Source organism: Lepeophtheirus salmonis, chromosome 8 (assembly GCF_016086655.4).
Source record: "Lepeophtheirus salmonis chromosome 8, UVic_Lsal_1.4, whole genome shotgun sequence".
In the NCBI taxonomy this organism is placed as follows: Eukaryota; Metazoa; Arthropoda; class Copepoda; order Siphonostomatoida; family Caligidae; genus Lepeophtheirus; species Lepeophtheirus salmonis.
The window spans coordinates 37,796,091-37,819,677 of NC_052138.2; the positions used below are offsets into that span (position 1 = coordinate 37,796,091).

At 28.0% G+C, this 23,587-nt stretch overlaps 1 protein-coding gene across 1 annotated transcript in view; it reads left to right on the forward strand.

Moving 5' to 3' along the window:
• The window catches only part of LOC121123324 (glycine receptor subunit alpha-3), a 151,496-nt gene that overhangs the window by 107,320 nt on the left and 20,589 nt on the right, over positions 1–23,587 (forward strand). Inside the window, exons 7-8 of the mRNA XM_040718444.2 lie at positions 1,527–1,718; positions 10,947–10,978. Of these exons, the coding sequence (XP_040574378.1) occupies positions 1,527–1,718; positions 10,947–10,978 (224 nt within the window). The remainder of the gene's footprint in view (positions 1–1,526; positions 1,719–10,946; positions 10,979–23,587) is intronic.

The window sequence follows — 23,587 nt, forward strand, 5'->3', positions numbered from 1 at the left end:
TATATTTATTAAAAGAATGCTGAGCCATTTTATAAATTAGTTCTACTCACAATGAGATTCCTTGCGATGAACTTCATTCAAACAATAGGAACATAGTAAACTTTCCTGCAATCATTCAACACTAGAATGGCTGCCGTTGTATATTACCTCAGTGTTGCATACGATGTCATTTGTTAATAAATTGTATAAAATTGATAGGATAAGTGATCTTATAACGACATGTCATCAGTTCTAGATGGTAATGTGTGATGATGCTGTATTTTTATATGCAAAATTAACGTTATTGGTGAATTAAGAAAATTCATAAGATTACAGCTAGATTGAAATTATCAGTTTTTTAATTTTTACTAAGGAAACCCGTCATTTTGTAGCTGTTCTAGTGTTAGTATAGTCTTTAAATTATGATGCTTACATTTAACTAATAATATAAAATTATTTTTAACCAAGAATTTGTACTCTTCCGGTATTATTTATATGGTTGAAATAAAATTTGTCCGAAATTTAGGCCATTTACCTTGCTGCACAGTAGTCGACTATTTATTAAATATAATGGTGTAATACCAAAATGTAGGTTCAAAATGTATTTATATTTTATGAACGGCTACAACAATAGCTAAAATTTGACACACGTTCTTTTATGATAAATAGGAGTTTTGGTGTAAATATTCAAATTCTTTTTTAGTAATTTTTTTATTTCATCTAGTTTAATTTTAGAAATTTAAATAAAAATATAAAAGAATTCTACCCATTTCAAATTTTGAAAGGGATTTTTCTAAAAGATTCTATGTTTAGAGGTGTAGAGGACTTACAAATCTTATTTAATATTGTTTTAATTAATTACAGTAATCATATAACGTTTTGTCAATATTTATCTATTTGGTCCAGTTAAGTTCAGTCTTAAAACCGGTCATATAGTTGTTAAGGTCAATCTTTAATATTGTCCGTTCAAAAAAAGATAAAGTTGATTGATGTCATCAAGGACCGAGTTTTATAAGTGTTTAGGACTGACATGCAGGACTGAACTGGACTAGACCGAGACTGAACAGGAAGTTACTGCAGTCTTCAGTTCTAAATAAGGACAGACACAACTCTATAATAAGGTACTTTTACTCATTAAAAATTAAAGCACCCTGGCGGTACTTCAAAATAATAAAGAAAACCAAATTGATAATTTCTGACAAAAATAAGAATTTGTTCTCATCTTTTTAGAAATATTCTATGTTATACTATTCTAAAGACTTAACTTTGATGGACTCCTATATTACAGATAAATCCACATGTCAGTTCCCAACGTTACAAATATGGCACGACCCATTGACCAAAAAATGGCCATAGTAACATGTTTTTTTTTCATTTTCAAGTCAAATGTATCTTATGAGATAATACACCAAATTAGATCACTCAAAGAAACTAAGGATAAAAAAATAATAGAGCTTGGCACATAAGGGTTAGGTGACCTTTACCTTGTATTTAAATATGCAAAGTTTCAATAATATATATCTTTCATTTTCATTTTTATATTTCAGGTAACTACAGCTGTCTCGTTGCAGAGTTTCATCTTCATCGCTCGATTGGATTCCATTTAATACAAAGTTATTTACCTTCAGTACTTATCGTTGCAATATCTTGGGTCTCCTTTTGGATGGACGTAGATTGTGTTCCAGCAAGAGTTACTTTAGGAGTTATTACTCTTTTAACCGTTTCATCTCAAGTATCAGGTACGAAAATAAAAATTATCGTAATAACATTTACAAATCATTGAGTCTGTGCGAAAATATGCATTCTAAGCAAAAGCTTGATTTGAGATATTTTACATTCAATATTTGGTTGACTATATCTTCGCCAATATTGGAGCTAGGAGATTCAAATTTTAATATTATCATTAATACAATCTATTCACTTAGTTGTCAGTTTTTACTTTTTATGCCTCTTATAAATTCTAAATTTATACAATGCATTTACTAGACGTAAAATATCTTACATATCTGGTTTTAATTGTTGTATAAAGTTTACATTTTAAGGTTATATAAATATTTTTTGAACTAATTAATGACAAAATTATCTAAAAATGTTACTGTATAATAGTACCCAGTACATGTTGCTATTGAAGTAAAATATTACTATAATTGTATTTCTTAAAATGCTAATAATATAGATGTAAAATTGCGACAGTTTATCTCAGTTTATAAATGGTGAAATTGTAGCTTGACTTCTAGTGCCTGTCATCTTCACTCATGTAATACAGCGGACTTTTTAAATCTTCTGATTTTGCCATGAAAAATTTCAACTCGCTGTATGTTAAAGCCACATAGCATGGCTTTGCACTGAATGAATAAATAAATAGCTCATTTTGCACCTAAAATTCTGAAAAATATTAACTTTTGGAATTTCTGTTGAATTGCATAATCAGAATCCTTACCAATGGTTTCCCATAAAAATATATAAAACTATTTATTTTATGTTTTGCTTGTAAGTATGTTTTTACACTGGGCTGGATCAACCATATATATATGTACACACTAGGCTGAGTTTGATACTCAAATTTGTCCAAATAAGCTTTATTTTTTTTGGATCTCTACTAGTATTGATATATTTAAATGAAATTACACAATTATGTTGATTAATGCCTTCCCCATATTCAAAATTAAATTAGGTGTTATTTGTAAAAATTTAATAAATTACTGGCCACAACCCTCACCTTAATGTACACCCCCTGTTTATTAATTTTAACCCTTTCTAACTTCCCTGGGGTGCTTATGCACCCCATAGAAAGACTTATAGGTAATTGTAAGATTAAGTATGCATGATATTTTGCTAACCTTCAAAGAAAACTTTTAATTTATCATATAAATCAATAGTTGACAAAAAATTCACAGTATTTTTTTTTAAACAACTAATTTTTAAAACAATTGAAGGATGCTTTATTGAAAATGGAAATGTAAATAAAAACTTTTCTTGATATCTGATGATAAGAGTAAAAGTTTTAGATAAATCTTTGTTAGAATGCTTTTACTACTTTTAAAATTAAAACAAATAGTTGAAATATTTCCATTGTCCTTTTTAATTCTTATTCATTAAACGTTTAATTTTTTTTTTAAATAAAGAATAGTATTAAAATTCATAAGGAAATTTAATGTATATAAACTTTTAATAATAAAAAAACTTTAACAATTTTTTATTTTATTTACTTACTTCTTCAAAAGTATTTACATATCAGTGTTTTAACTGTTGTGTTAGATATTTCCAAAAATTACCCGTTTTTGTGGGTATAAAGGTGGGAAAATTGTCTAAATTACAGTGATTATTAATTGGTAAACTGAGAAAACCGTTATTATTTACTCATCTCCATTATGATAATGTTGAGAGGTTAAGCGTCATTTTTTTTACAATTTTCCTATCAACAATATTGCATAACAAATAATGAGTTGCCCATTACTAAGAAAAACATCCTTGAGGCCCCAGTCTGCTTCCTGTTGGCCTTCTAGAACAATTCTGCAAGTAGGAACACTGCTATATCGTATGAAACTCTTTAAATTTCATATAAGGTCAAGTACTTATGTGCAAGTGTAACGTCAAATTTCTTATCGATGGTGGGAATTTGAGTCAGGTTATCGATAACCAATAATAGAAAATTATAATGTGTATTAGTATAACTGAAACCAAATATAATTCAAGCAAATAATATATACTATTATGATTAATAGTTTAGATGTGAGGGATTAAACAAGTTCATGGATGCTTCATATTCAAAATATTTGATTAGTTGATAGATATAAACGAATAAGCGAATATTATTGTAATTGCTTTTTTTATGAAAATTCCTAAGTAAATAATAAAAACAAAATTGACCAAAAGTCAATCAAAATTAACCTTTTTTTCAGGAATTAGAAAAAAATATATATATAAAATATAAGGTATATTCTATAATTACAGCTAGAATATAAAGCACTTGAAGAAAAAATAAATAATATAAATATGCTTCTAAATGAGGTCCTTCATTTTATTGATTTTTATATGGTTATATACATTTTTTATTATTGTTATCAAAATAAAATAATAAATAATTCTTTTTCAAATGCTGAAATGTCTGTATCATTTTGTTATTCTCTTTGATTTTCATTTATATAGTTCTTTCATATCGAAATATGACAATGAATAGTAGTTATACCCTATAAACATTGTTTTTAAAAAAAAAGCTTCATAGGTTGCAAGTTTTCATGGCTTAAATGACAATAATAAATGTGGGTTTCAGCCTGCGCGCTGTATGGTGTAATCATACAATTTCTTTACAAACTTGCGATATATCTCGTTAGATACATCATCACATGAAGGCGAAATCCTCATCTTTAAGTCCCAATGCCTTCGGTTGTAATTTTGTTGTATTGCAGATTTTGTAAGAGGAAACCGATTTTTTCTACAATATAACAGTGAGTTTGTCATAGTGTTCAGGTCATTAAAAGACATTATATTATCACTTACTGCTTTGTTTCAGTTCAGTTTACTATAATCTTCGCTCCTATTTTCTTCTCATACTTTAAAAACGGCAAATGTGTTGACGACAATGATTAAAACTCCATTAAAATTCAATGAATATGCATTTACTTAGCTTAACTTGACTGCTATTCAGCACTTTTACGATTCAATACGGAGATGTATTTCATCTTTGATTCCATGCTAGATGTCAATCTTGAAGAATTTATATAAGTTTGCATATGTAGAATTTTTTGTCGTCAGGGTTCACGGGATTTAGAATAGGGTGATCGGGGGTGATATCTAACTTCTCCAGACGTCTTTTTATAAAATATCTTGGGTAATTCACCAGGACTCTTCCCGAAAAGGCTCTCCTGACTCTGCTGATGCTCAATGCCAACAGAGTAGAGTAATAATACCCGGTGTGTAGGGACCCAATTTCAGGTAGTCCCGATGTGTCTCACGTCGTTACTTACTTTTGCTTACAATTACTTGTTGTAAAGAGTGAACAAGATGAATATTGATTTTTTGAGCATTTTAGGATACATTTTTTGTATATGAAGATTTCATAGGGGCAAAATAAAAAGTTTAGTTTCTTTGTTAAAGATCAAATATTGCAGTCAGCCGTACTGTCATTAATCTATCCGAATATTCAAACCAATCGTTCAAATATTAATAATGTTTATCTTAAGGGAAAGCCATCATCAAATTTGATAAAACAAAGATTGCAAGATCCTACAGTATCCCAAAACTCCAGCCTTTCAGCACCATCTATTATTACATTTGATGTCCATTTTCCTTTGCCTACACCAAAACATACCAAAACTATATTTATAAGCAATAAAGGCTTTACCGTTTACCTCCAGCCAACCATTTGCTTATATCTACATTAATTTTATAAATAAGGTTTTAAAAAAAATAATTATACTAATTTATATAAAGTCTTAGTTATTTTTTAAACCTGGGGTTTTAATTTACTGCGTCTAAGGTTTTGTTAAAAAGTTAGCTGGAAGGCCTGCTTGTAATGCAAATTTATTTTTTACTACTTTATGAACAAAACGCTAAAAACAGCTTCACACTAAAGAACAAATTGGACGGAAAGCCAAAAAATCAAAACTCTTAAAAGCCTGTTCATTTTTATAAGATTGCCAAATTGATATCGCTTTCAATTTATTCTCAAGAAATTAAATTTGATATTATAAAGTTTATTATAAAAGGAAAAAAATCCATTAAAACTTTACAGCCAAATTTTATGGGTTTAGGAATATAAAATGAATAATTTTCCTTTCTTAATTAGGTACAAAATTGATTTACTTTTTTTTTTTTTTTTGAGGGGAGGGGAAAGGTTATTTGTTTTCAATTATACCTTTGCAAGAAACTTTTTCATATCTAATCATTTTCATAATTTACAAAATACCTGTATTTAGTAAACAAAAGCTTATTTTAAATCCAATTAATTTCTTTTTTTTATTGTTCTCAAGGAAAAACTATTATTTTTTATCCTATTAGATAAAAAAACTCATTTGTTATTTGAAATTTCATCTCTAAAAAATCTTGTAGACTTAAATATTTATCTCTACTTAGTTGAAATATACAAAATCCCCATTGCTCTCTTAATTAATTTAGTGTACCCCATTCCCTTAAATAATGTATCAGGGAATATATTTTCTATTTTTCAATTGCGTTAATCGTTCTGCTTCAAAAATATTAGTTACTTAACTTGAAATAAACTATAACAACCATTTTTCGTCCATCTATAATCCTTCATTTTACTGAATTTTGTACGATAAGACAAATTTTGATTGTAGGATCTGTATTCAAGATAACTAATAAAATATCTTTATCAATGGATATGTCCTTAAATTTCTTCCATATGCTTATTTTATTTGAAAATATAGAACTGAATTTAAATTATACTCAAAAACGTAATTTTAAAGAAATTCTCTATAGGGTACAAGTACTTTGATTATCAATTGTTTTGTTCAATGTCGTGTTCTATGGTTTAAATAATAATATTACTATTGTTATTTAACCCATATGTCGGTTCTAACCGACAGGAGAAAAAGTCCTTGCATTTTGTATTCAAAAGTATATATTAATCATAATACAATTTTTTTAAATCTGTATCTATATAATCGAGTGTGTGTTTGTGAATGGGTTTCATGGGTACCCACACTATTAGGCCTTGAAACTTTGCATCAGTGCCTCTTTTGAACTCGGACAGGTTAAAACAGGGTTGCGGATTTTTTAGGGGTTGCCAAATTTTATACCCAAAATACAAAAAATGTTTTTTGAGGTCAAGGAGATTATATAGGGGTTATGTTTTTAATCAAAAGTGACTGGAATCTTGAGAAAATTGTATTAAAATGACGTTTTCTAAATTTATATAAAATTAAAAAAAAAAATATTTTCTAAAAAAGAAATCAGTGAAATAGTTTTTTCCCTGGTGCAAAAATAAATAAACTTTCAATGGAATATTGTATTTGTAGATAAAATGAAGTTTGTAGAAATTTGTTTGCATGTGAATTTGAAACATAAAAATTGAGGTTTAAGTGAAATATGTGTCGTTTTCTAAATAATTTTTCATTTTTTCATCCAATGTCAATTTTCAATTTTTTGGAGGAAATGCCACGAAAATATGCATTTAAGACATAAAATTATTACCTACACAATAAAATATACATAGTATTTTCAGAACATTTTATTTTATAATTTTTGTAATATTTTCAAATTTGAAACAGTTATCGAGGGTTATTTTTTGAAGGATGGACTTCTTATGCAGTCAAATTTTTTCATACAAATATGTTGGTATGTTATTTGATATCATATTAATATATATTGATTTTATATAATACACGGGTGATATATTAAAATATCTGTAAGAATACCTTAACGCTCACCCGCACCGAAGGTGTTTAAACACTAAGATGAAATAGTGAATGTGATATCCTGCTCCTTCTTTGGCCTGAGCAAAGCCGTGTATCCCTTTGGTAATATTTGGATATTCTTTCAATATATTTTCCAAAAGAAGGAGGCTGAGTTGTTAGAAATTTGAATACAATTAAACTTTTCATATATGAGTGTTAGTTCATTGGGTTATGTGTCAAAATGTCGTTATTCAAATTTTTTACTTTACAGAGGTAAGCTTGGAAAATCCAGTATTTCATAAGTGTCCATCTGTTCAGGCTATTTGGTACTTCAATACAATATCCCCCCCTCCCCCCCGACATTTTCTAAAACTATTCCAATAAATAAAAAGGAGAGTCAATATTATATTTTTATAAGTAATATTGTAACTTTGGATACGTAACATTCAAACTATTATGTATATATATACCTGAGTAAAATACAATCGTTAAAGTTACAAGAGCTTGAAATTGTTTGAATATACATACATGTATATGTACTGATACAATACATACGAATTTAAAGATGAAAAATAGTGCTTATTTGGATCATCACTGAAAGTTAAAGCCTATAGCAGTCGACTTTTAAAATATTAGAGTGAGTAAAAGTAAAAACGATTAGTTAAGAATATTAACAGATATAAAAACGAACGTACAAATCTGATACACAATCATAAAATGTAAATAGTATATATGTGTCAGATAAAAATATAATTGAGTTGCAAAATGTACCAAAATAACGATACCTATTTTGAAACTGCATGAAAATATTGATATCCGTACAAACTAATAGGAAACAATCTATCTATTATTTTTTTAGTAATAGTGTTTTGACTTCTGATATTACATTTGGTAGAACAGTTCCAACTTGTACTTTTTTCTAGAACATTAAAGAATCTACACACTCAACAATTTAAATAACAATTATATGGTGTAATACATAATATTAAGTAAAAAATTAAATAACTTTTGTTAATTTGTTATTGAGATATTGAATAAATAAATATTTTTTAAAGGGTTTAAGTATTTTTTTTTTTTTACTGTAACTTATATAATTTGAATTATTATTTCTTTTGCTATAAGTTCATATAACTTTATCAAAACTCAAAAATAACTAATTCGGAAGAAATTTGAAATATTGTAACTCACAGTGCAAGGTGGTCAACACTTGTCAAAGCTTGCAATTGTCCCGATCTCCACCTACATTGATTGGTAGGGCTGTAAATCGTTTGCAACATGCGATATATAAATAAACAACACAAAAAAGAAAAAGAAACAAGCCTAAACCTAAAACTATTTGAAAAATATATTGCAGGATTTTTTCTTACCTGTCATGACGTTTACTTAGATTGTATTCAAGCGGCCTTTAGAGAAAAGTAATGAACACAATTCCCACTCCATATCCATTCTTATTCTAACTGTGACTTATACTTATGACTACCAAAACTAATCATCAGTGTTAGTCTCCGTCATTTATGAGTAAAATAACTTATGATTACACCTTATACTTATATATTCTCTACTCAAAAAAAAAAAAAAAAAATGACTGGCCGTATCTCATGGACAACACGAATTGGATAAATTATTCTGTTGAGCTCAATGTGCGTAGGATTGCGCCAGGTGATTCCTAGATTTAAAAAAAAAAACACTGTATGTATATGGACTTCACAGAAGATTACTAGGTTATTTGGATAAATTGTAGTACTAATATGTTTACAATGACTTAATCAACGCAACTCCCTCTAACCAATTAAAGGAACATTAAAAAATAAAAATAGCAGCTTGCTAAATAAATAAAATAACAGTTATCAGGTTGCCAACAACAAAAACTCACATACGGGAAAATACTTTTGATTCTCAACCTTAATGATTGTTTATGACTTTAGCCATAATTTAAAAATTAAACTTCTTTTTTTCTACGTTACATTTAAGGTGGGAAAATATCTTACGACTCATGTCGAAGTTTAGTCTCAAATATTTGCGCAAAAGTCCAAATCCTTGAATATCATTATGGAGTCCAGTGTAAGTCTATCGAAATATAAGGACATCCTTAAAAATTGAAATGACTTTACACTTCAAGTCGAGTAGCAAGTCTTAGCTTACGAGTCCAAATCAAGCCTCAAGTCTTCCAGTGCTCCCTGCATCATGCAATAACTTCTATTTAAATTTTGACAGTATGAATCTTTATTTTAAGGATGTCAGTCGTGCCGTTGATTTTGGCAGGGACTTAAAGCTTTGAACAGAACACAACAATAAATGGTTGTATGGGAGCACCTTCATACTCCAAATCAGGTTAGGCAATTGACTTCATTTAATTATTTAGGAATAGAAGCCTCTTTTGACCATGAGTTTGCTCTATCCGAACTCGGTTCGAACCATCCTCTTTAAAGGCATCTCAAACGAAGATTGACTTCTTGAGTGTCGAGTATTTGATTGTTTGATCAAGTCGAGTTGCAAGTTTTCATAATATGGATTGTAGTCCAAGTCCGCACCTCTGCCTTATATCTTGTTTAAACAACGCTAAATTTGTTGTGGGACCTATCTTTTGGCTCTTTAGAAGCTAATTCATCAATCTGCTATGTTCTTCAGCTCTCTGCCTCAAAAAGTAAACTATAGGTATAATTATTTGATAGGAATGCTAATGCGGTTTTTAGAGATAGCAAATTATCTTAAAACATACCTCATTTGTAAAGGAAATTTTGGGTATTTTCTTATCTTTAAAGCATATAAGTATATATTATTAGAAGATAAAAAAGTTTTATTTTTATTCATTTAATTGTTTATCATGATAAATGAGTTTTATGGGGAATTATATTTTTAGAGATTAAATACTAAGTCATTTATCTTATTGATATAATCAACCAGTACAGTATAATACCGATAGAAATATAAAGTCGTCAAAATCCTCGTAAACTTATATATATATATATATAAGTATATTTGGTTAACATAGAGAAAGTACTAGATAGTGGCGATTAGATACACGAATGATATCCTTATTTTACATTTTGAGAAAGGAAAGATCCAAATATACGTTCAAATTAAAAAAAACTAAACTTTTTCAAAAAAAATTATCTACTAAAAGAATGTATATCAAAATAATTTTGTACAAAAAAAAAATAGAAAAAGAAGATGTTTGATTGATAGTAAGACGAAAGATTTTCCCTTTATTCAAACTTTAATAGATATGTTCAAACTTATGATGACATTGTAGAACAATGACATTTGTATAGGTGTTATTGTCTCACCACTTGACAAATTTTCCACACACGCCTTTATCGAAATTATAAAAAAAATAGCACTATTGTACAATATACTTATTCAACTTGCAATTTTTTGCAAGAACAAATAAAAAAGAAGAGCAATTTTTTTTAATTTTGGCAAAATTTATCAGATGCGATGAATAATAAATTGTACTTTTGATGTCTCTTGTTTATATTAATTATTCAGTTTAAGTTTCGAATTATGTTAATTAGACAAATACATTATATGATTATATATCTAATTTATATTTATCAAAATGTATATGTATAATTTTTTTTTAATAATCATTTTTTCTTTCACTTATAGGGACATCTGTTCCGCAAACATCATACGTAAAGGTAAGATTATATAAACGAATACATATACTTAATTAAGAATATCTCAGAATTAAATATATTATAATTGCCTTCTTCTTCTAATGAACATAAATACAAATGAACAATTAATTACACACCATATATAATTATTGCCTATCGAGTTTGAGTAATTGATAAGTGAGTCGAATTCGAGTTTTTGAGCATTGATTCAAGTTTAGTTCAAATAAATGGATTTCGTAAATGACAATATTTTTTCATATAATTAATAAATCGAAATTTAATAATTAATTCAGTTTGACTTACTGAACCAACTGCAGAACACAATTTTTTCCATCAAGAAGCAATGCAAAATTAAAACACGAAATTGTCCATTGTTTTTGAAATAAACAAAAGTAGCGTACCACTTAGCACAACCATTCATAAACTAAAGAACAGATTGTCGTGTAACTTTGACAGTTGTCTTTTGAAGTTCTTTACTAACTAAAAAAAAAAAAAAAAAAAAAAAAAATCCTACACAGCATTAAAATAATTTATGCCTGTGTCTAATGTATGTCCCGCTTAGAAAAACAATGATAAAATGCGTCCATTTCAATACAAAATACATACTTTAAACATTATTAAAAGTTGTACAGAATTCTGAGTTATGTTCGTAAGGCTATGTTTTGTTCTGATCCGACCAGATGGCTGCGCTCTGGAGGGCAAGTCTTTTTTTGCAAATAATTTAATTTTTTTCATAAAATAAGATCGATTCTGCATGTCTGAATGTTTTTTAAGGTATAAGTTGTCGGTTCGAAAATGCACCAAAAAAATGAAAAATCCAAAGAATGAATCATGCGGAAAAAGGCAGAACGTATATTAAATACGAAATTTAAAAGGGAAGAAGAAGATTATTGAGTTAGTCTTACTATGTATTTTCATTATGGTTGAAAAGGCAACATCTTTTATGTACCTATAATAATTATATTTATTGCAAACATCACTTTTACTTCTATTGGCGAAGAGTTTCAATTTTCACTTATAAGAGAACAATTACAAATTAAGTTAGCAATGCCAATGACAATAAAAAAATCATAAGGTCAAACATTTGAAAAAAATATATAGTTTATAATAGATCGTTTCAGTTAATAATTTTAACATAAACAAACTAAATTAAAAAAAAAAAAAAGAACCAGCCATTTTTAAGATTTAAAATTACACAATGTTTTATTTTTTGACCGTATTTTCCATTATAAATCAAATAATTGAAAATTAAAAAAAGGAACTCTAAATGTTCTATATACCATTCAAATTTGCACACCTGATTATTTATTATTGCATCAACTCTTGCTTAATCATGAAAATCATGCCTACAAAGTTATTAAGTCGTTTATGGAGAAGTTAAAACGGATCTCTCTCTATACAGGTTCAAGTATAGGGTAATTACAAGCCATCTTTGTCTTGGTAGTATTTACGACAAAACTTATGAATAAAGAAGCTTCTGTGGAAGGAAAAGATAAGCCACGAAACATTTTTATATGCAAGCAGCTAGAGAGGCAAAATATGGGATGATTTGGTCCTAATAATATATGCGAAACATAAAAAAAGTTATAATAAAGAGTTTCTGTTTAATTTATTCCTTCCAGAAAGGGAATGAATTAATTTTATCATTATCAAATTGCATAATATTTTATATAAATTTAGATGTACCAAAACCACCTTGTCACATACTTTATGTGTTCTTAGATTGTAATAATGATATGAGTTAAGTAAAATATATTAAGTTGTTCGTGCGTATAAAGAAAAAAAATTCTTGCTTCCATCAATCTAAAAGGATGTTGCATAAATAAATTATGTGACCGTGAGATAGAATTTAAGTATTCAATGAGTTGATTCAATTTGTTCTTTTGCAAAAAAATCTTAACAAATTAAAAAAAGTAATATTGATTCAACTTAAGAAAGATCTAGCCAGTAAAAAATAATATAAATGTTGTGTAAACACGTTGCGAGGTACACTATAGAAACTGCACCCTGATTCATATACCAAAATAGTATAAAGTTAAAAAAAACCGCGTATAATATTCATGGAGTAATGTAGAATATGGATAAAATGTTGCAAGCGTTTAATTCCACTCATATCAAAAAGAAAAAAAACCGGAAGTACCTATAAAAAAATGAATATGTCTTCAGATAAGTTTAGAAACATGCTAAAGTACTCCCTGACTCATCAAATCATGTTTATTTTATTTTTTCAGCCTGTTATTATTTATTTTTTTATTCATCAGAAGAAAATGTCTTAATATTGAGTGAGTAGATATGGGTGGGTTTGCTCATGATAACCGGAGGGTAGTACCAAGGATTTGTTGTGGTGTTATCTTAATATATTATTAAAGCAAACTTTGGATGTTCGTCAAAGCCTAATAACTCCGGACAATGCTGTGTACTACCGCTACTTCTACAGATGGAAAAGTTAATTTTTGGAAAAGTAGAAAATTATATCCAAAGAAGGGCTTGGAACAAAGAAACAAAGTGAAACGAACGTACATTCTTCTATAAAAAAAAACCAAACATATCCTTTGTTTTCTTTCTACAGATTTTTTTCGAAATTTATTCATGGATAAAATTTTACAGTTTAGCCCAAAACTATTCGTACCCACACAAAAATGCCAAAAAAATATAATTAGATGTTCATGTTGGATCTACAAACTCATTTAGAATATCCCTAGTCAATCAAAAACTACTCTTAACTAACAAAATTATAATAATTTATTCATTTTTGGCGTTTCATATGTATTCATACTCACAGAGTAAAATGGCTTAACACTTTGTGACGTGGGCTATGACTTTCTTCAAAATATTCAATACGCTTGTAATAATTACTTACCAAATTGAGAATTAATTACATGTAATGAAATTCATGAAAAAAAAAATGTATTATTTTATTAATTTCATAACTTTTTAGCAAAATATAATTTCTACTAGAGTAAGTTTGTCCATCACATTCACAGATTAAAATTAATTTTGAACTTTTCTCCTTCATATCAAACAAAAATTAAAATGAAATATTCTAAGAATTATTCTCGCTGCATGTTGTCATGAATTGTTGCATACTTTTTTTAAAAGAAGTTATAAGGTTAAGAAAATAAAAACAAAATATTCAAGGGGTCACCGTTGAAATATAGTTTGCTCAACGGTCATGTTATGGACAAAAATTCTTCTTTTTTTACCCCTCTAAAGCTTATAATCTCCTTTTAAAAAATGCAATGACATTTCGTACGTACTTTCTGATTCTTTATGGTATATATTTACAGTTTAATTACATGCAACACCAAAAAAAATATAACATTGATTATAATTAAAAAATAATGAGTAAAGAAAAGATTTAGTCAAAAAAAATACGACAATGCAGTGATAAATGATCGAAATAATTCGCTGACAAATCATTATAATCAATTTTCATTATCAAAGTGTTAAATTAATAAATTTACAAGTAATTATTCTAAAATTAATAAAGGTTAACTTTTTTTTTTTGCAATGTATAGTTTTGAACTAAGTCAAAAATTGATCATGAATCAAAGTTTTACTTTCATAACATTTGACGAAGAAAATGATAGGGGAATGAACTTCCTTTTTTAAAGATCATACTCCACAATTGCCTATAGATATATATGCTGGAATTACATCTTATTTAATAGGTTATGTAAATTTATTGTACGAGATAAGTTTGCGGAATTGAGACTAAATTACATAAGAACCTCAGTTGATCCTGTTAGATTTCTTCCGTTTTATTATGTTTAATAATGACATTTTTCATTTTGTATTGTTTCCTATAAGAAAATATTGATGAAATGAACGACACTGAAAAAGAGTTTATTAGTTTTTTTAACAGTTAAATGCGATTATTAACAATTTTGAGGTATTGATGATAATTCATTAAATAATGTACAACGTGCACAAACTATTTGTGCCGCAAATTTAGGGTACTTTTGTTTGGCAAACGCGGGCACATTGGCAGTTTTTTTTATGAATAGTTTGTTTAAACTTGCACCAATGGGATAAAAATGGAATAAATTTGTGAATTAGTTGTCCCAAATATTTGTAAACGCAGAGAGCCATCCTTGGTATACGTGCCGGGAGGGACAACATAACAATTGCTAAAACTCTAAAACTATGTGAGATGTTCGCTCAGAAGGTTAAAAGGTTAAGATGTGCCCGTCGTCATGCAGAAAAAGCTTCCATACCACGTCATGGTGTTTAGAGTGATTAGCTTCATATCCCATGTGTTATCCCAAGAACTCAGGGTCAACACTGATGCCCATCTGAACGTGCTAAAGACCAAGGAGAAACCCTGGATAGACATGGTTGACAATGTGAGGCCTGATATTGGGCAGCAGGACTTGGCTCCCTGACAAACCTTAAAAAAAAACATCAAATGGCTCAAACACGATTTTGTCGACTTCATCTCTCTGGACTTTTGAGGCCTCCAAACTCGACAGAAATTTAACCAATTGATTTTTTTTTGTGTGGTACGCGATAGAACGACAAAGTAACCTCATAATTTATAAGTCGGATTCATACGGAATTCCAGGATTTACCAAAGGAGGAGGATGCCTGTTGGCGTTTTCGGCATGATATAGAGACTGTAATTGAGGCTAGATGTGATTTTATTATTATAATAAATCAGAATCCATCAAGCTTTCAGAATCTAGTTTTATTTTTTTAATTTGATAGCTGGATGTAGAGTCAATTGTGTTTAAAAGAAATCATTTTCACCAATAATAGCTTACACACATTGTATATTAGATTTAAATTAACCAATGTTAGCTTGATAGTTATTTTGTTAATATTGGTAAATATTTCTTTTCGTATTAAAGAATGTAATTTACATAAATAAATATGATTGAAACAAAGTCAATTTTCCCAATATTATTTAAAAATATTAATAACATATTTTTTACATATTTTGAAAGTGTTTTTTAATAAACTTATCTAAAAAATATTCTTCATTTACTGAAGGTTTTTTTCATGATATTGAAGAAGACGGAACGGAAATTGTATTCTTTTATAAATTGATTCTGGTTTAAAATAGTATTTATATTGACGAATTATTCTCCATTACAAATTAGAACGATTAATCCTTAGAAGGAGCAAAGATTCTTTGTCAAAATTAAAAAATATATAAATTGATCAATTTTATTTTTGGGGCCCTTTTTAGTCTCATGCACCTAACAAAAGATTTAAAGTATAATAAACATAATTGAGTGTCTCAGCCTGTGCCCAAAATTTGAATACAAATTGATCAAAATATACCTATAAATATTAGGCTTTATGGATTTACAAATAATGAAAAAAATCCTCATAAAAAAGTCATTTTCTGGATATTTATTAAAGATTGATTTTGTCTTGATGCAATGCATGTTTTGTCTTGTATTGTGTAGAAGTGGAGGATGAGAGACTCGTATGTCATATTTTTGTACTGATGGTTTTAAAGGTATATTAATTTTAATGAAGATTCGCCAAACATAAACTAAACAATTATACACTAAACAAAAGGTAATTTATTAATGTTTTTATAAAAGGGTAATTCATAAACGACGTGATTTTTTTTAGCATAATTCTTATCCATATAATAGGCATTGAAAGTATGATATTACATCAATCTAAATTTATAATTAAATGGTGTAGTAAAGAAATTAATATTTATATTTGGTAGGATCATATATTCTCTCCAATGATTCTATTTTTCTCATACCTAATCCATCCAAAACTAAATCAATTGAAAAATTATGTTTCTTTAGAAGGGATTTTTGCAGCTATTTATTTGAATTACAAGAAATATCACTGTCATCAAGTTTTATGCAAACAAACGCAAAGTCCCATTAATTTTTAAAGCCATTTGTGTAAGTTTCTTTAAGATTTTTTTTCGAAATCTGTTCATTTTATTTAATGAATTTATCGTTCAATGTATGCAAGATGGCATCGCTTTGGGTTGATAAAACACTTTTTGACGTCAGAGAAGAGACTCTAAAAGACGAGGCGAATACTTGATGAAACAATAACAAACATGAAATCATATTTCATAGTCAAGTTTGTATAAAACTAACAATAAGTTATTATTTTATTTTTATCATTAAAAACATCAACACTGATTTCAAGAGTTGACTTTCCTTGTTGAATTTCAATGTATCATTTTAATTCTATAACATAAACAAGTCATTAAGACGGCCTATATTTTATTAGATGTTAATATTCTAAAGAGTGTGGACAACAACACTGTTGGTCTGACGAAAGAAAAAGTGACGCCAGTTGCCTGGGATTTTACTTTCTACAAAATAAGCTCATGTGGTTAAATTTCTTTTATATATTTGTGAAAGTCTGATTTTGAACAGTAAAAGTAATTTTTCGGAGAGACAGTAATAATTTTGTCAGTTTTTTATGTAAATTATTAATTTTTTTTGCTATAAATTAATACAATTTTTTGATAATTTCAAAATCATCGAGTGACGAGAAATTTACGATATTGTAACGATCAGTAAAAAGACCAATGTTTTAACTTTTCTCGCAGTATATATTAGTCTATATTATTTCCTATAATAACACTTCAGAGCAAATCTATTTTTTAGTCATAGCTGGGTCCTGAAAAGGTTTTTGAGATTGATTTTAACAAATATTTATTTAAGCATTACTCATCCACTCCTATGCAGAGATAAGTTTAATATCAAGGAATCCTCGTATCAGATATTCAGCTGATAAGAATACTTCACAAAATGGCCGAGAAACGAGTTATTTATATCTCAAAAAATATTTTGGTGAATTTTCTTAATTTCTAATTTAAATTTAATATTTTTACTGTTGCTTCTGTTCCTGAATACGGGGACAGTTGCAAAATTGGACGAGTCACATTAGAATGCTATATTTTTAACAACTGTAAATTTAAATAACATTTATATAAGTTTAAGACATGCTAATATGTGTTGTAAAAATTAGTCGAAACTCAGGTAAAAAAGTTTCAAATTAGCCGAAAACAAAAAGTATTACAACTTTATAAGGTCTCACATATATTAAAAAACGAAAAAGTATCCTGAATACTTTTAATATATTTCAACGCAAACTTTCACATATTTGATGACTCCCTACAACAATTATCTTGATAATTTTCAGTCTAAGAACTGTGATAAAAGTGTATTTCTTCAGAAAATTATTTCAAAAATTAAGTATACCTATATCATGGATTCAATGCAAGAGGGAAACCCGTGTAATTTATTGTTTTTAGATATTGCTGAAAAAACGAATATTTCTCTTCGTTATCTATCAAAAAAGTTTTTTATGTATAACAGTACAACTATATTTTAACAAAATTGTAATATCTATTCAATATGAATATTAATCCTATTAAATATACCAATTAACAAACAGGATACTTCTTAATTGAAATAAAATAGGCTGAAATTTGGCATAATTTTGACCCCGGGGGTAAAAAGAAATGGTTATCTTACTAAACTGGCAAATTGCATAATACATAATTACTGGATTTTAGTACTAAACCCTACAGGAAAGTCAGATCTTGGACAAACCCCAATTGATTGTAAGTTGAATTTGGCCTTAACTCAAAAAAACTCGATATTCAATTTAAAATGTTGAGAGCTGTGACAGATTTGCTGTCAATTTTTAAAAATCTTTTTTCACTTTAAATATTCATATATGTAGAATATTGAATAAATTAACAATATATGGTTCCATAAAAAGGGGAAATGAATCTGACTAATCCTTAAATGTTGTAATATAATGTATATTCTTCAGTTTTAGCTAAAATATACAGCAATTAAAAATAATATTTGCTTTTAAATAAGTCCCTTCATTTGACTTGATTTTTTAAAGAAATATACTCAAGACAACTTAATAAATGTTCTATTTTTCCAATACTGAATTTTCCCCCATTAAAATTATCTAAAAATATCATAATTATCGTGATTTCATTTCAAAATATTCCTCTAAATCGAAATTATACTTATTTTATAAAAAAAATTTAAAGGCCTACTACGATTAAAATTTTTAATAGTCATCTTCCTATTCTATTGCTTAATACACAGTATTAAATGTGGGCTTTACCCTTATTCATAATGTTGCCTAGTATTATTCAAAAACCAGGTCACAATATATCTAGGTATCCTGAGAAATGAAAAACGCTAGTAGTTCTCAATTAACATTACATGGTTAGTTGAGTTTATTTACATTTCGATATTTTGTGGTTTTAGAGACAATTAGTTAATATTAATATATGTATTCGGGCTGTCATCACAAAAGAAAGCTAGCATGATTTTTTCCAAACTAATGGAGAAAATATTGACAACTTGTATCAACAAATCATAATTATATTTAAAGTGCCTAAAATTGATCCTCACAATAAAAAAATATATAAATTTTGTTTAAAAGGTTATAGGAGGGCTGATATAAGTCTCTAAATCAAATAAATGTTGTAAACTACATCATAAATGCTTGCGTATCTAAAGTCATCCCACAAATTTGAAAATATGAGACCTATAATTGACAAATGCATTATCTAATAAATATTAAATTTTATGCATATATGAAGAAAAAAATTATAAGAAGATTTTCACCTATTTTTTATTTATGTTTAAGATTTTTTTATGTTAACGCAACATGTATGTATTAATACTACAAATAAAGGTTCAAACTTAGGGTTCTTAACATTTTTATTGGTTACTCCCTTTACACAATTTAACAATCTTAATATCCCCACTTCTTTGCCTTCTGATTTTCTTAAAGCTCAAGAATGTAAATTATTATAAATATGGATGTAGGAATAAGAAAATCCATAAAAACCCCATTATTTTTAATATATGTATTTATTCTATCTATGTTTATTTTCTTGGTAATCAAAATAGTGTTTCTATGATGGTCGGACTCGATAATTTCCATTATTTTGTCTACATTTCCGACAATTGGCTTTCCAGAGCGTGGGACTCTTTGATATCAAAATTACCGTAACGGAATCCACGAAACCAAAATTAAGCACAATTGGGTGTTACAATATAAGAAATATAAAAATTAATCACATTTTTAGTCCCCTCGTTTGTGTTTTCGACGTGTTTGAAGAAAAACTGTCAGATATGTAATATTTTCTTTTTTCTAGTGGTGTCCATCTTTCACGTGTAAAACAAACAAAAACTGTCTGAGAAGTTTTTTAGTACGAAGTCTTTCTAACACCATCACATGTAAACCGAACTCACTGATGCAACGCAAAATGCACATTACTAAAGCCATCTATTGGAAAAATACTTGATTTCTATTTACAAGAAATATTATATAAGACAACTTTCATTCATTTAAATAGGTGTAGTTTCAAGTACCTAACGATTTGAAAGAAATAGGTTAATTTTTTACCTCTTCAAGACACTCAAAATTCATAAAACTCCCCTTCAATTAAGAGCCACTTATTTAACTGAATGAGTTCTATGATTATAAGGTATTGACTTTATTACTGATTATAGAGTATGACACTTTTTTTGACGTTAATTAAATATGTAAATGAATTTGAAGTTTGAAATGGTCGTTTTGCATCTATGAATTAGATTCAATTTGATAATGAAATTGGATTACAAATGTGAATTTGTTTCTACTTTTCCTTTTTTATATAATATTTTCAATTTGATAATACATAAGATAAAACATGCTATTGAATAATGATTTTAGAAATATGGAAACTCATTAGTTTAAAAGACAAGGAGAAACATATTTAATTTCGAACAATGTCTAAATTCTACTATAAACAAATTTAAAAGTCTTCATTCATCTTTGTAGTATTACGAACGTATTCATCTTAACTTCAACATTATTTAATAATTATGATTTACCAAATAATTAACTTAATTAATCAATTCTTCTAATTTAGTTTAATTAGACAAAAAAAAAAATCAATTTATGATTACATACATAGTTTATTGACAGCTTATTCGGCACATCTTTTAATTCAATCTAGAAAAATGTTATTTGATTATATAATGCTTAGAGAATTTGACTTAATTACGTTTATTTCATTTAATCTCCTTTGCAAGAATAAATGAAATATTCCTAACAATGGTAATCCATGTCAATTGCTCTAAACCCCAGCTGAATTATAAGAAATTAATAGTCAAGCTTATTATAGAATTGGATAGTTTTCATGATATGTTATAGGCTAGTATATGAAAAATATATGGATTTAATATATTTTACTGAAACTATCAATAAAAAACTAATTAATTGTTGCAAATCAAGCGCCTAAGTACTCAATTCGTAGTTTAATGTAAAATGGAGTTACAACTTCGGAATCTGACCTGATTCACTCTTCTTTTTAAAAAAAAAATGCTATTTGTGATTTGTTCTTATGGTGATCAATGGTGTTGTATTTTATCGGATTTTAAACCAAAGTACTGCTTTACTTCATATAATGTTGTTTTTGTTATTGTAAGTACTGTTTTAGACAAGAAAGCATGGATCTCAAACAGTAGAAAGCACAAAAGCAGAAGATGAGAAAAAATAAAAAGGGTAGTTTTTGTATTTTGTAAAAACTTATTGGTTCGGAATTGATAAATCTCTGTTCACATATTAATTTTGGAAATAATTTATTCCGAATTCGACTTCGCTGCTTCAACACATAATATTTTGCATAAAATAATAAAAAAAAACCTTTTTGTTTCTTACAATTATTAGATAAATTTGGGTAGATACCATAATGTAAGTTATGGATTTACCAACAAAGTATTCCCTGCCGCAAAATAGGGCATATATTCGGAGTCTAGTTAACAAGAAATAAAGTACTTAAATAGGGCAGTAACAAAACATTCATAACCGCAAGGTGATCTAAGTCTAGTAAACAAACCCCCTAAAAAAGAACGCTTAAACAATATTCCTTCAAAAAATAAATATAAGGGATGTTTTTGGAGAATTTAATTCCCATAAAAGAAAAAAATATTTTGTTTTAAGGTATAAAACGTAAAACATATAAATAGTATAACACAAACAATTATGACTTCATGATAATTTTTAAGCTGAATATGTTTTGCAAATTCAATTTGTTTCAGTCATATGCAAAAACAATTAAACAACATCTTCATATTATGCATTGGGTTCAGAAGTATAGTAGCAATATCGTTTTTTGTTTTTTTGGAAACATAAATTTCATTCACGTACTCCAAGCAGTTGGGCGTCTCCTGGACTAACGTCTGCAAGTCCGAAACGTTGAAGAGAAAGAAGGGCTCTGTCAAAAAAGGCCAAACTGGAACTAAAGGATTTGAAAAAAACTGCCCGGATCAATCCCATCAAGTCCATGTGGGCCAAATGCTAGATATATAGTGATTTCACATTTGACTGTCCAGAGAGCAATAAAAAATGTCTGGAAAGAACCTTGTGAGGTTAAACATGCCACTTTTGACACCAGCAATGAAAAAATCCATGGACTTTGTTGCAAGACTCTTTTGAATGAGCTTTTATTTGGTCTTTTGAGTTCTTTTGAATCAGTTTTGGAACTTTTGGCACCCTTAAGCACTGATGCTAACTGCCTCTACTACACCTTTTGGGTTGAGTTGAAGGGATGCACTGACCGTAATCAAAACACTAAGGTTTTAATAGCAACTGTCAGCCAGCAGTTACGGCATGGCAGTGGGATTTATATGCAACGAGTGCCAGGCCTTTCTCCACAACCTAGAATCCATCATTGTTATAAAGGGAGGCTACGTTAATGACTAATAGAGCTCAGACAATAATATATTAATGGTATTAATTTTGTTGAAATTCCTTCGCTAATCAATAAATTATATCTTGTTGAATTTTTTAATTCAAAGTGTTCAGATTTTAATAGACACCTGGTATATTACATCATTATACGAGAGAGCAAAAAAATTATACTTCAGTCTGTTTCTAAATGTCATTTTGGCAAAAAGAAATATACATAAGACTTAGCATGTATATTTTCTTCTAATTTTTATTTCCTTTTGGACAATGGAGGTTGAGAGTGGATAAAAAGTTAGTTGTGCTAAATGATATTATTCTTTTACCTTTTAATGATGTGTTGACAAAAACGATTCACAAACAAATTTATGTTGAATCTTCTATGACAAAAAAAACACATTTGGTGTTGTCCTCAGGAAGCCAAATGAGTCCAAAAGATACTTTTGGATGTTTAAAAACTCCTTAAACCCACTAAGATTCACATAAAATTATATTTTTACTTTCCACAAGAAAAGCACATTCTTTTTTCTACTTTTATTAAAAATACTTATGAACAATTCAATAATTTAACTTGAGTTAAGTATTTTAATTGATTTTTAATCTTAATAATTGGTTAAATATTAAAAAAAAAGAAATGAAAAGGTTAAAAAAACTATTGAATGTCATCTTCATATCTCACAATGCCGAAATTTTTAACACCTATGCGCTTTGTGAAAATCAACATCTCAGAACATTTATATATAGACATCAGTCGTTCTTAATATGGCTTCTCAAGAACCCCAAGGGTTCGTTGAGTCCGTCGCAGGCGATCAGTGGAGGTCAAAACAAACATTCAACCCATATAATTTGTGATGACACACTCCACAGAATCAATTTAGAAGGGTTCATTGAATGTTTATTAAAAACTAGTGTGGTTCAAAACCC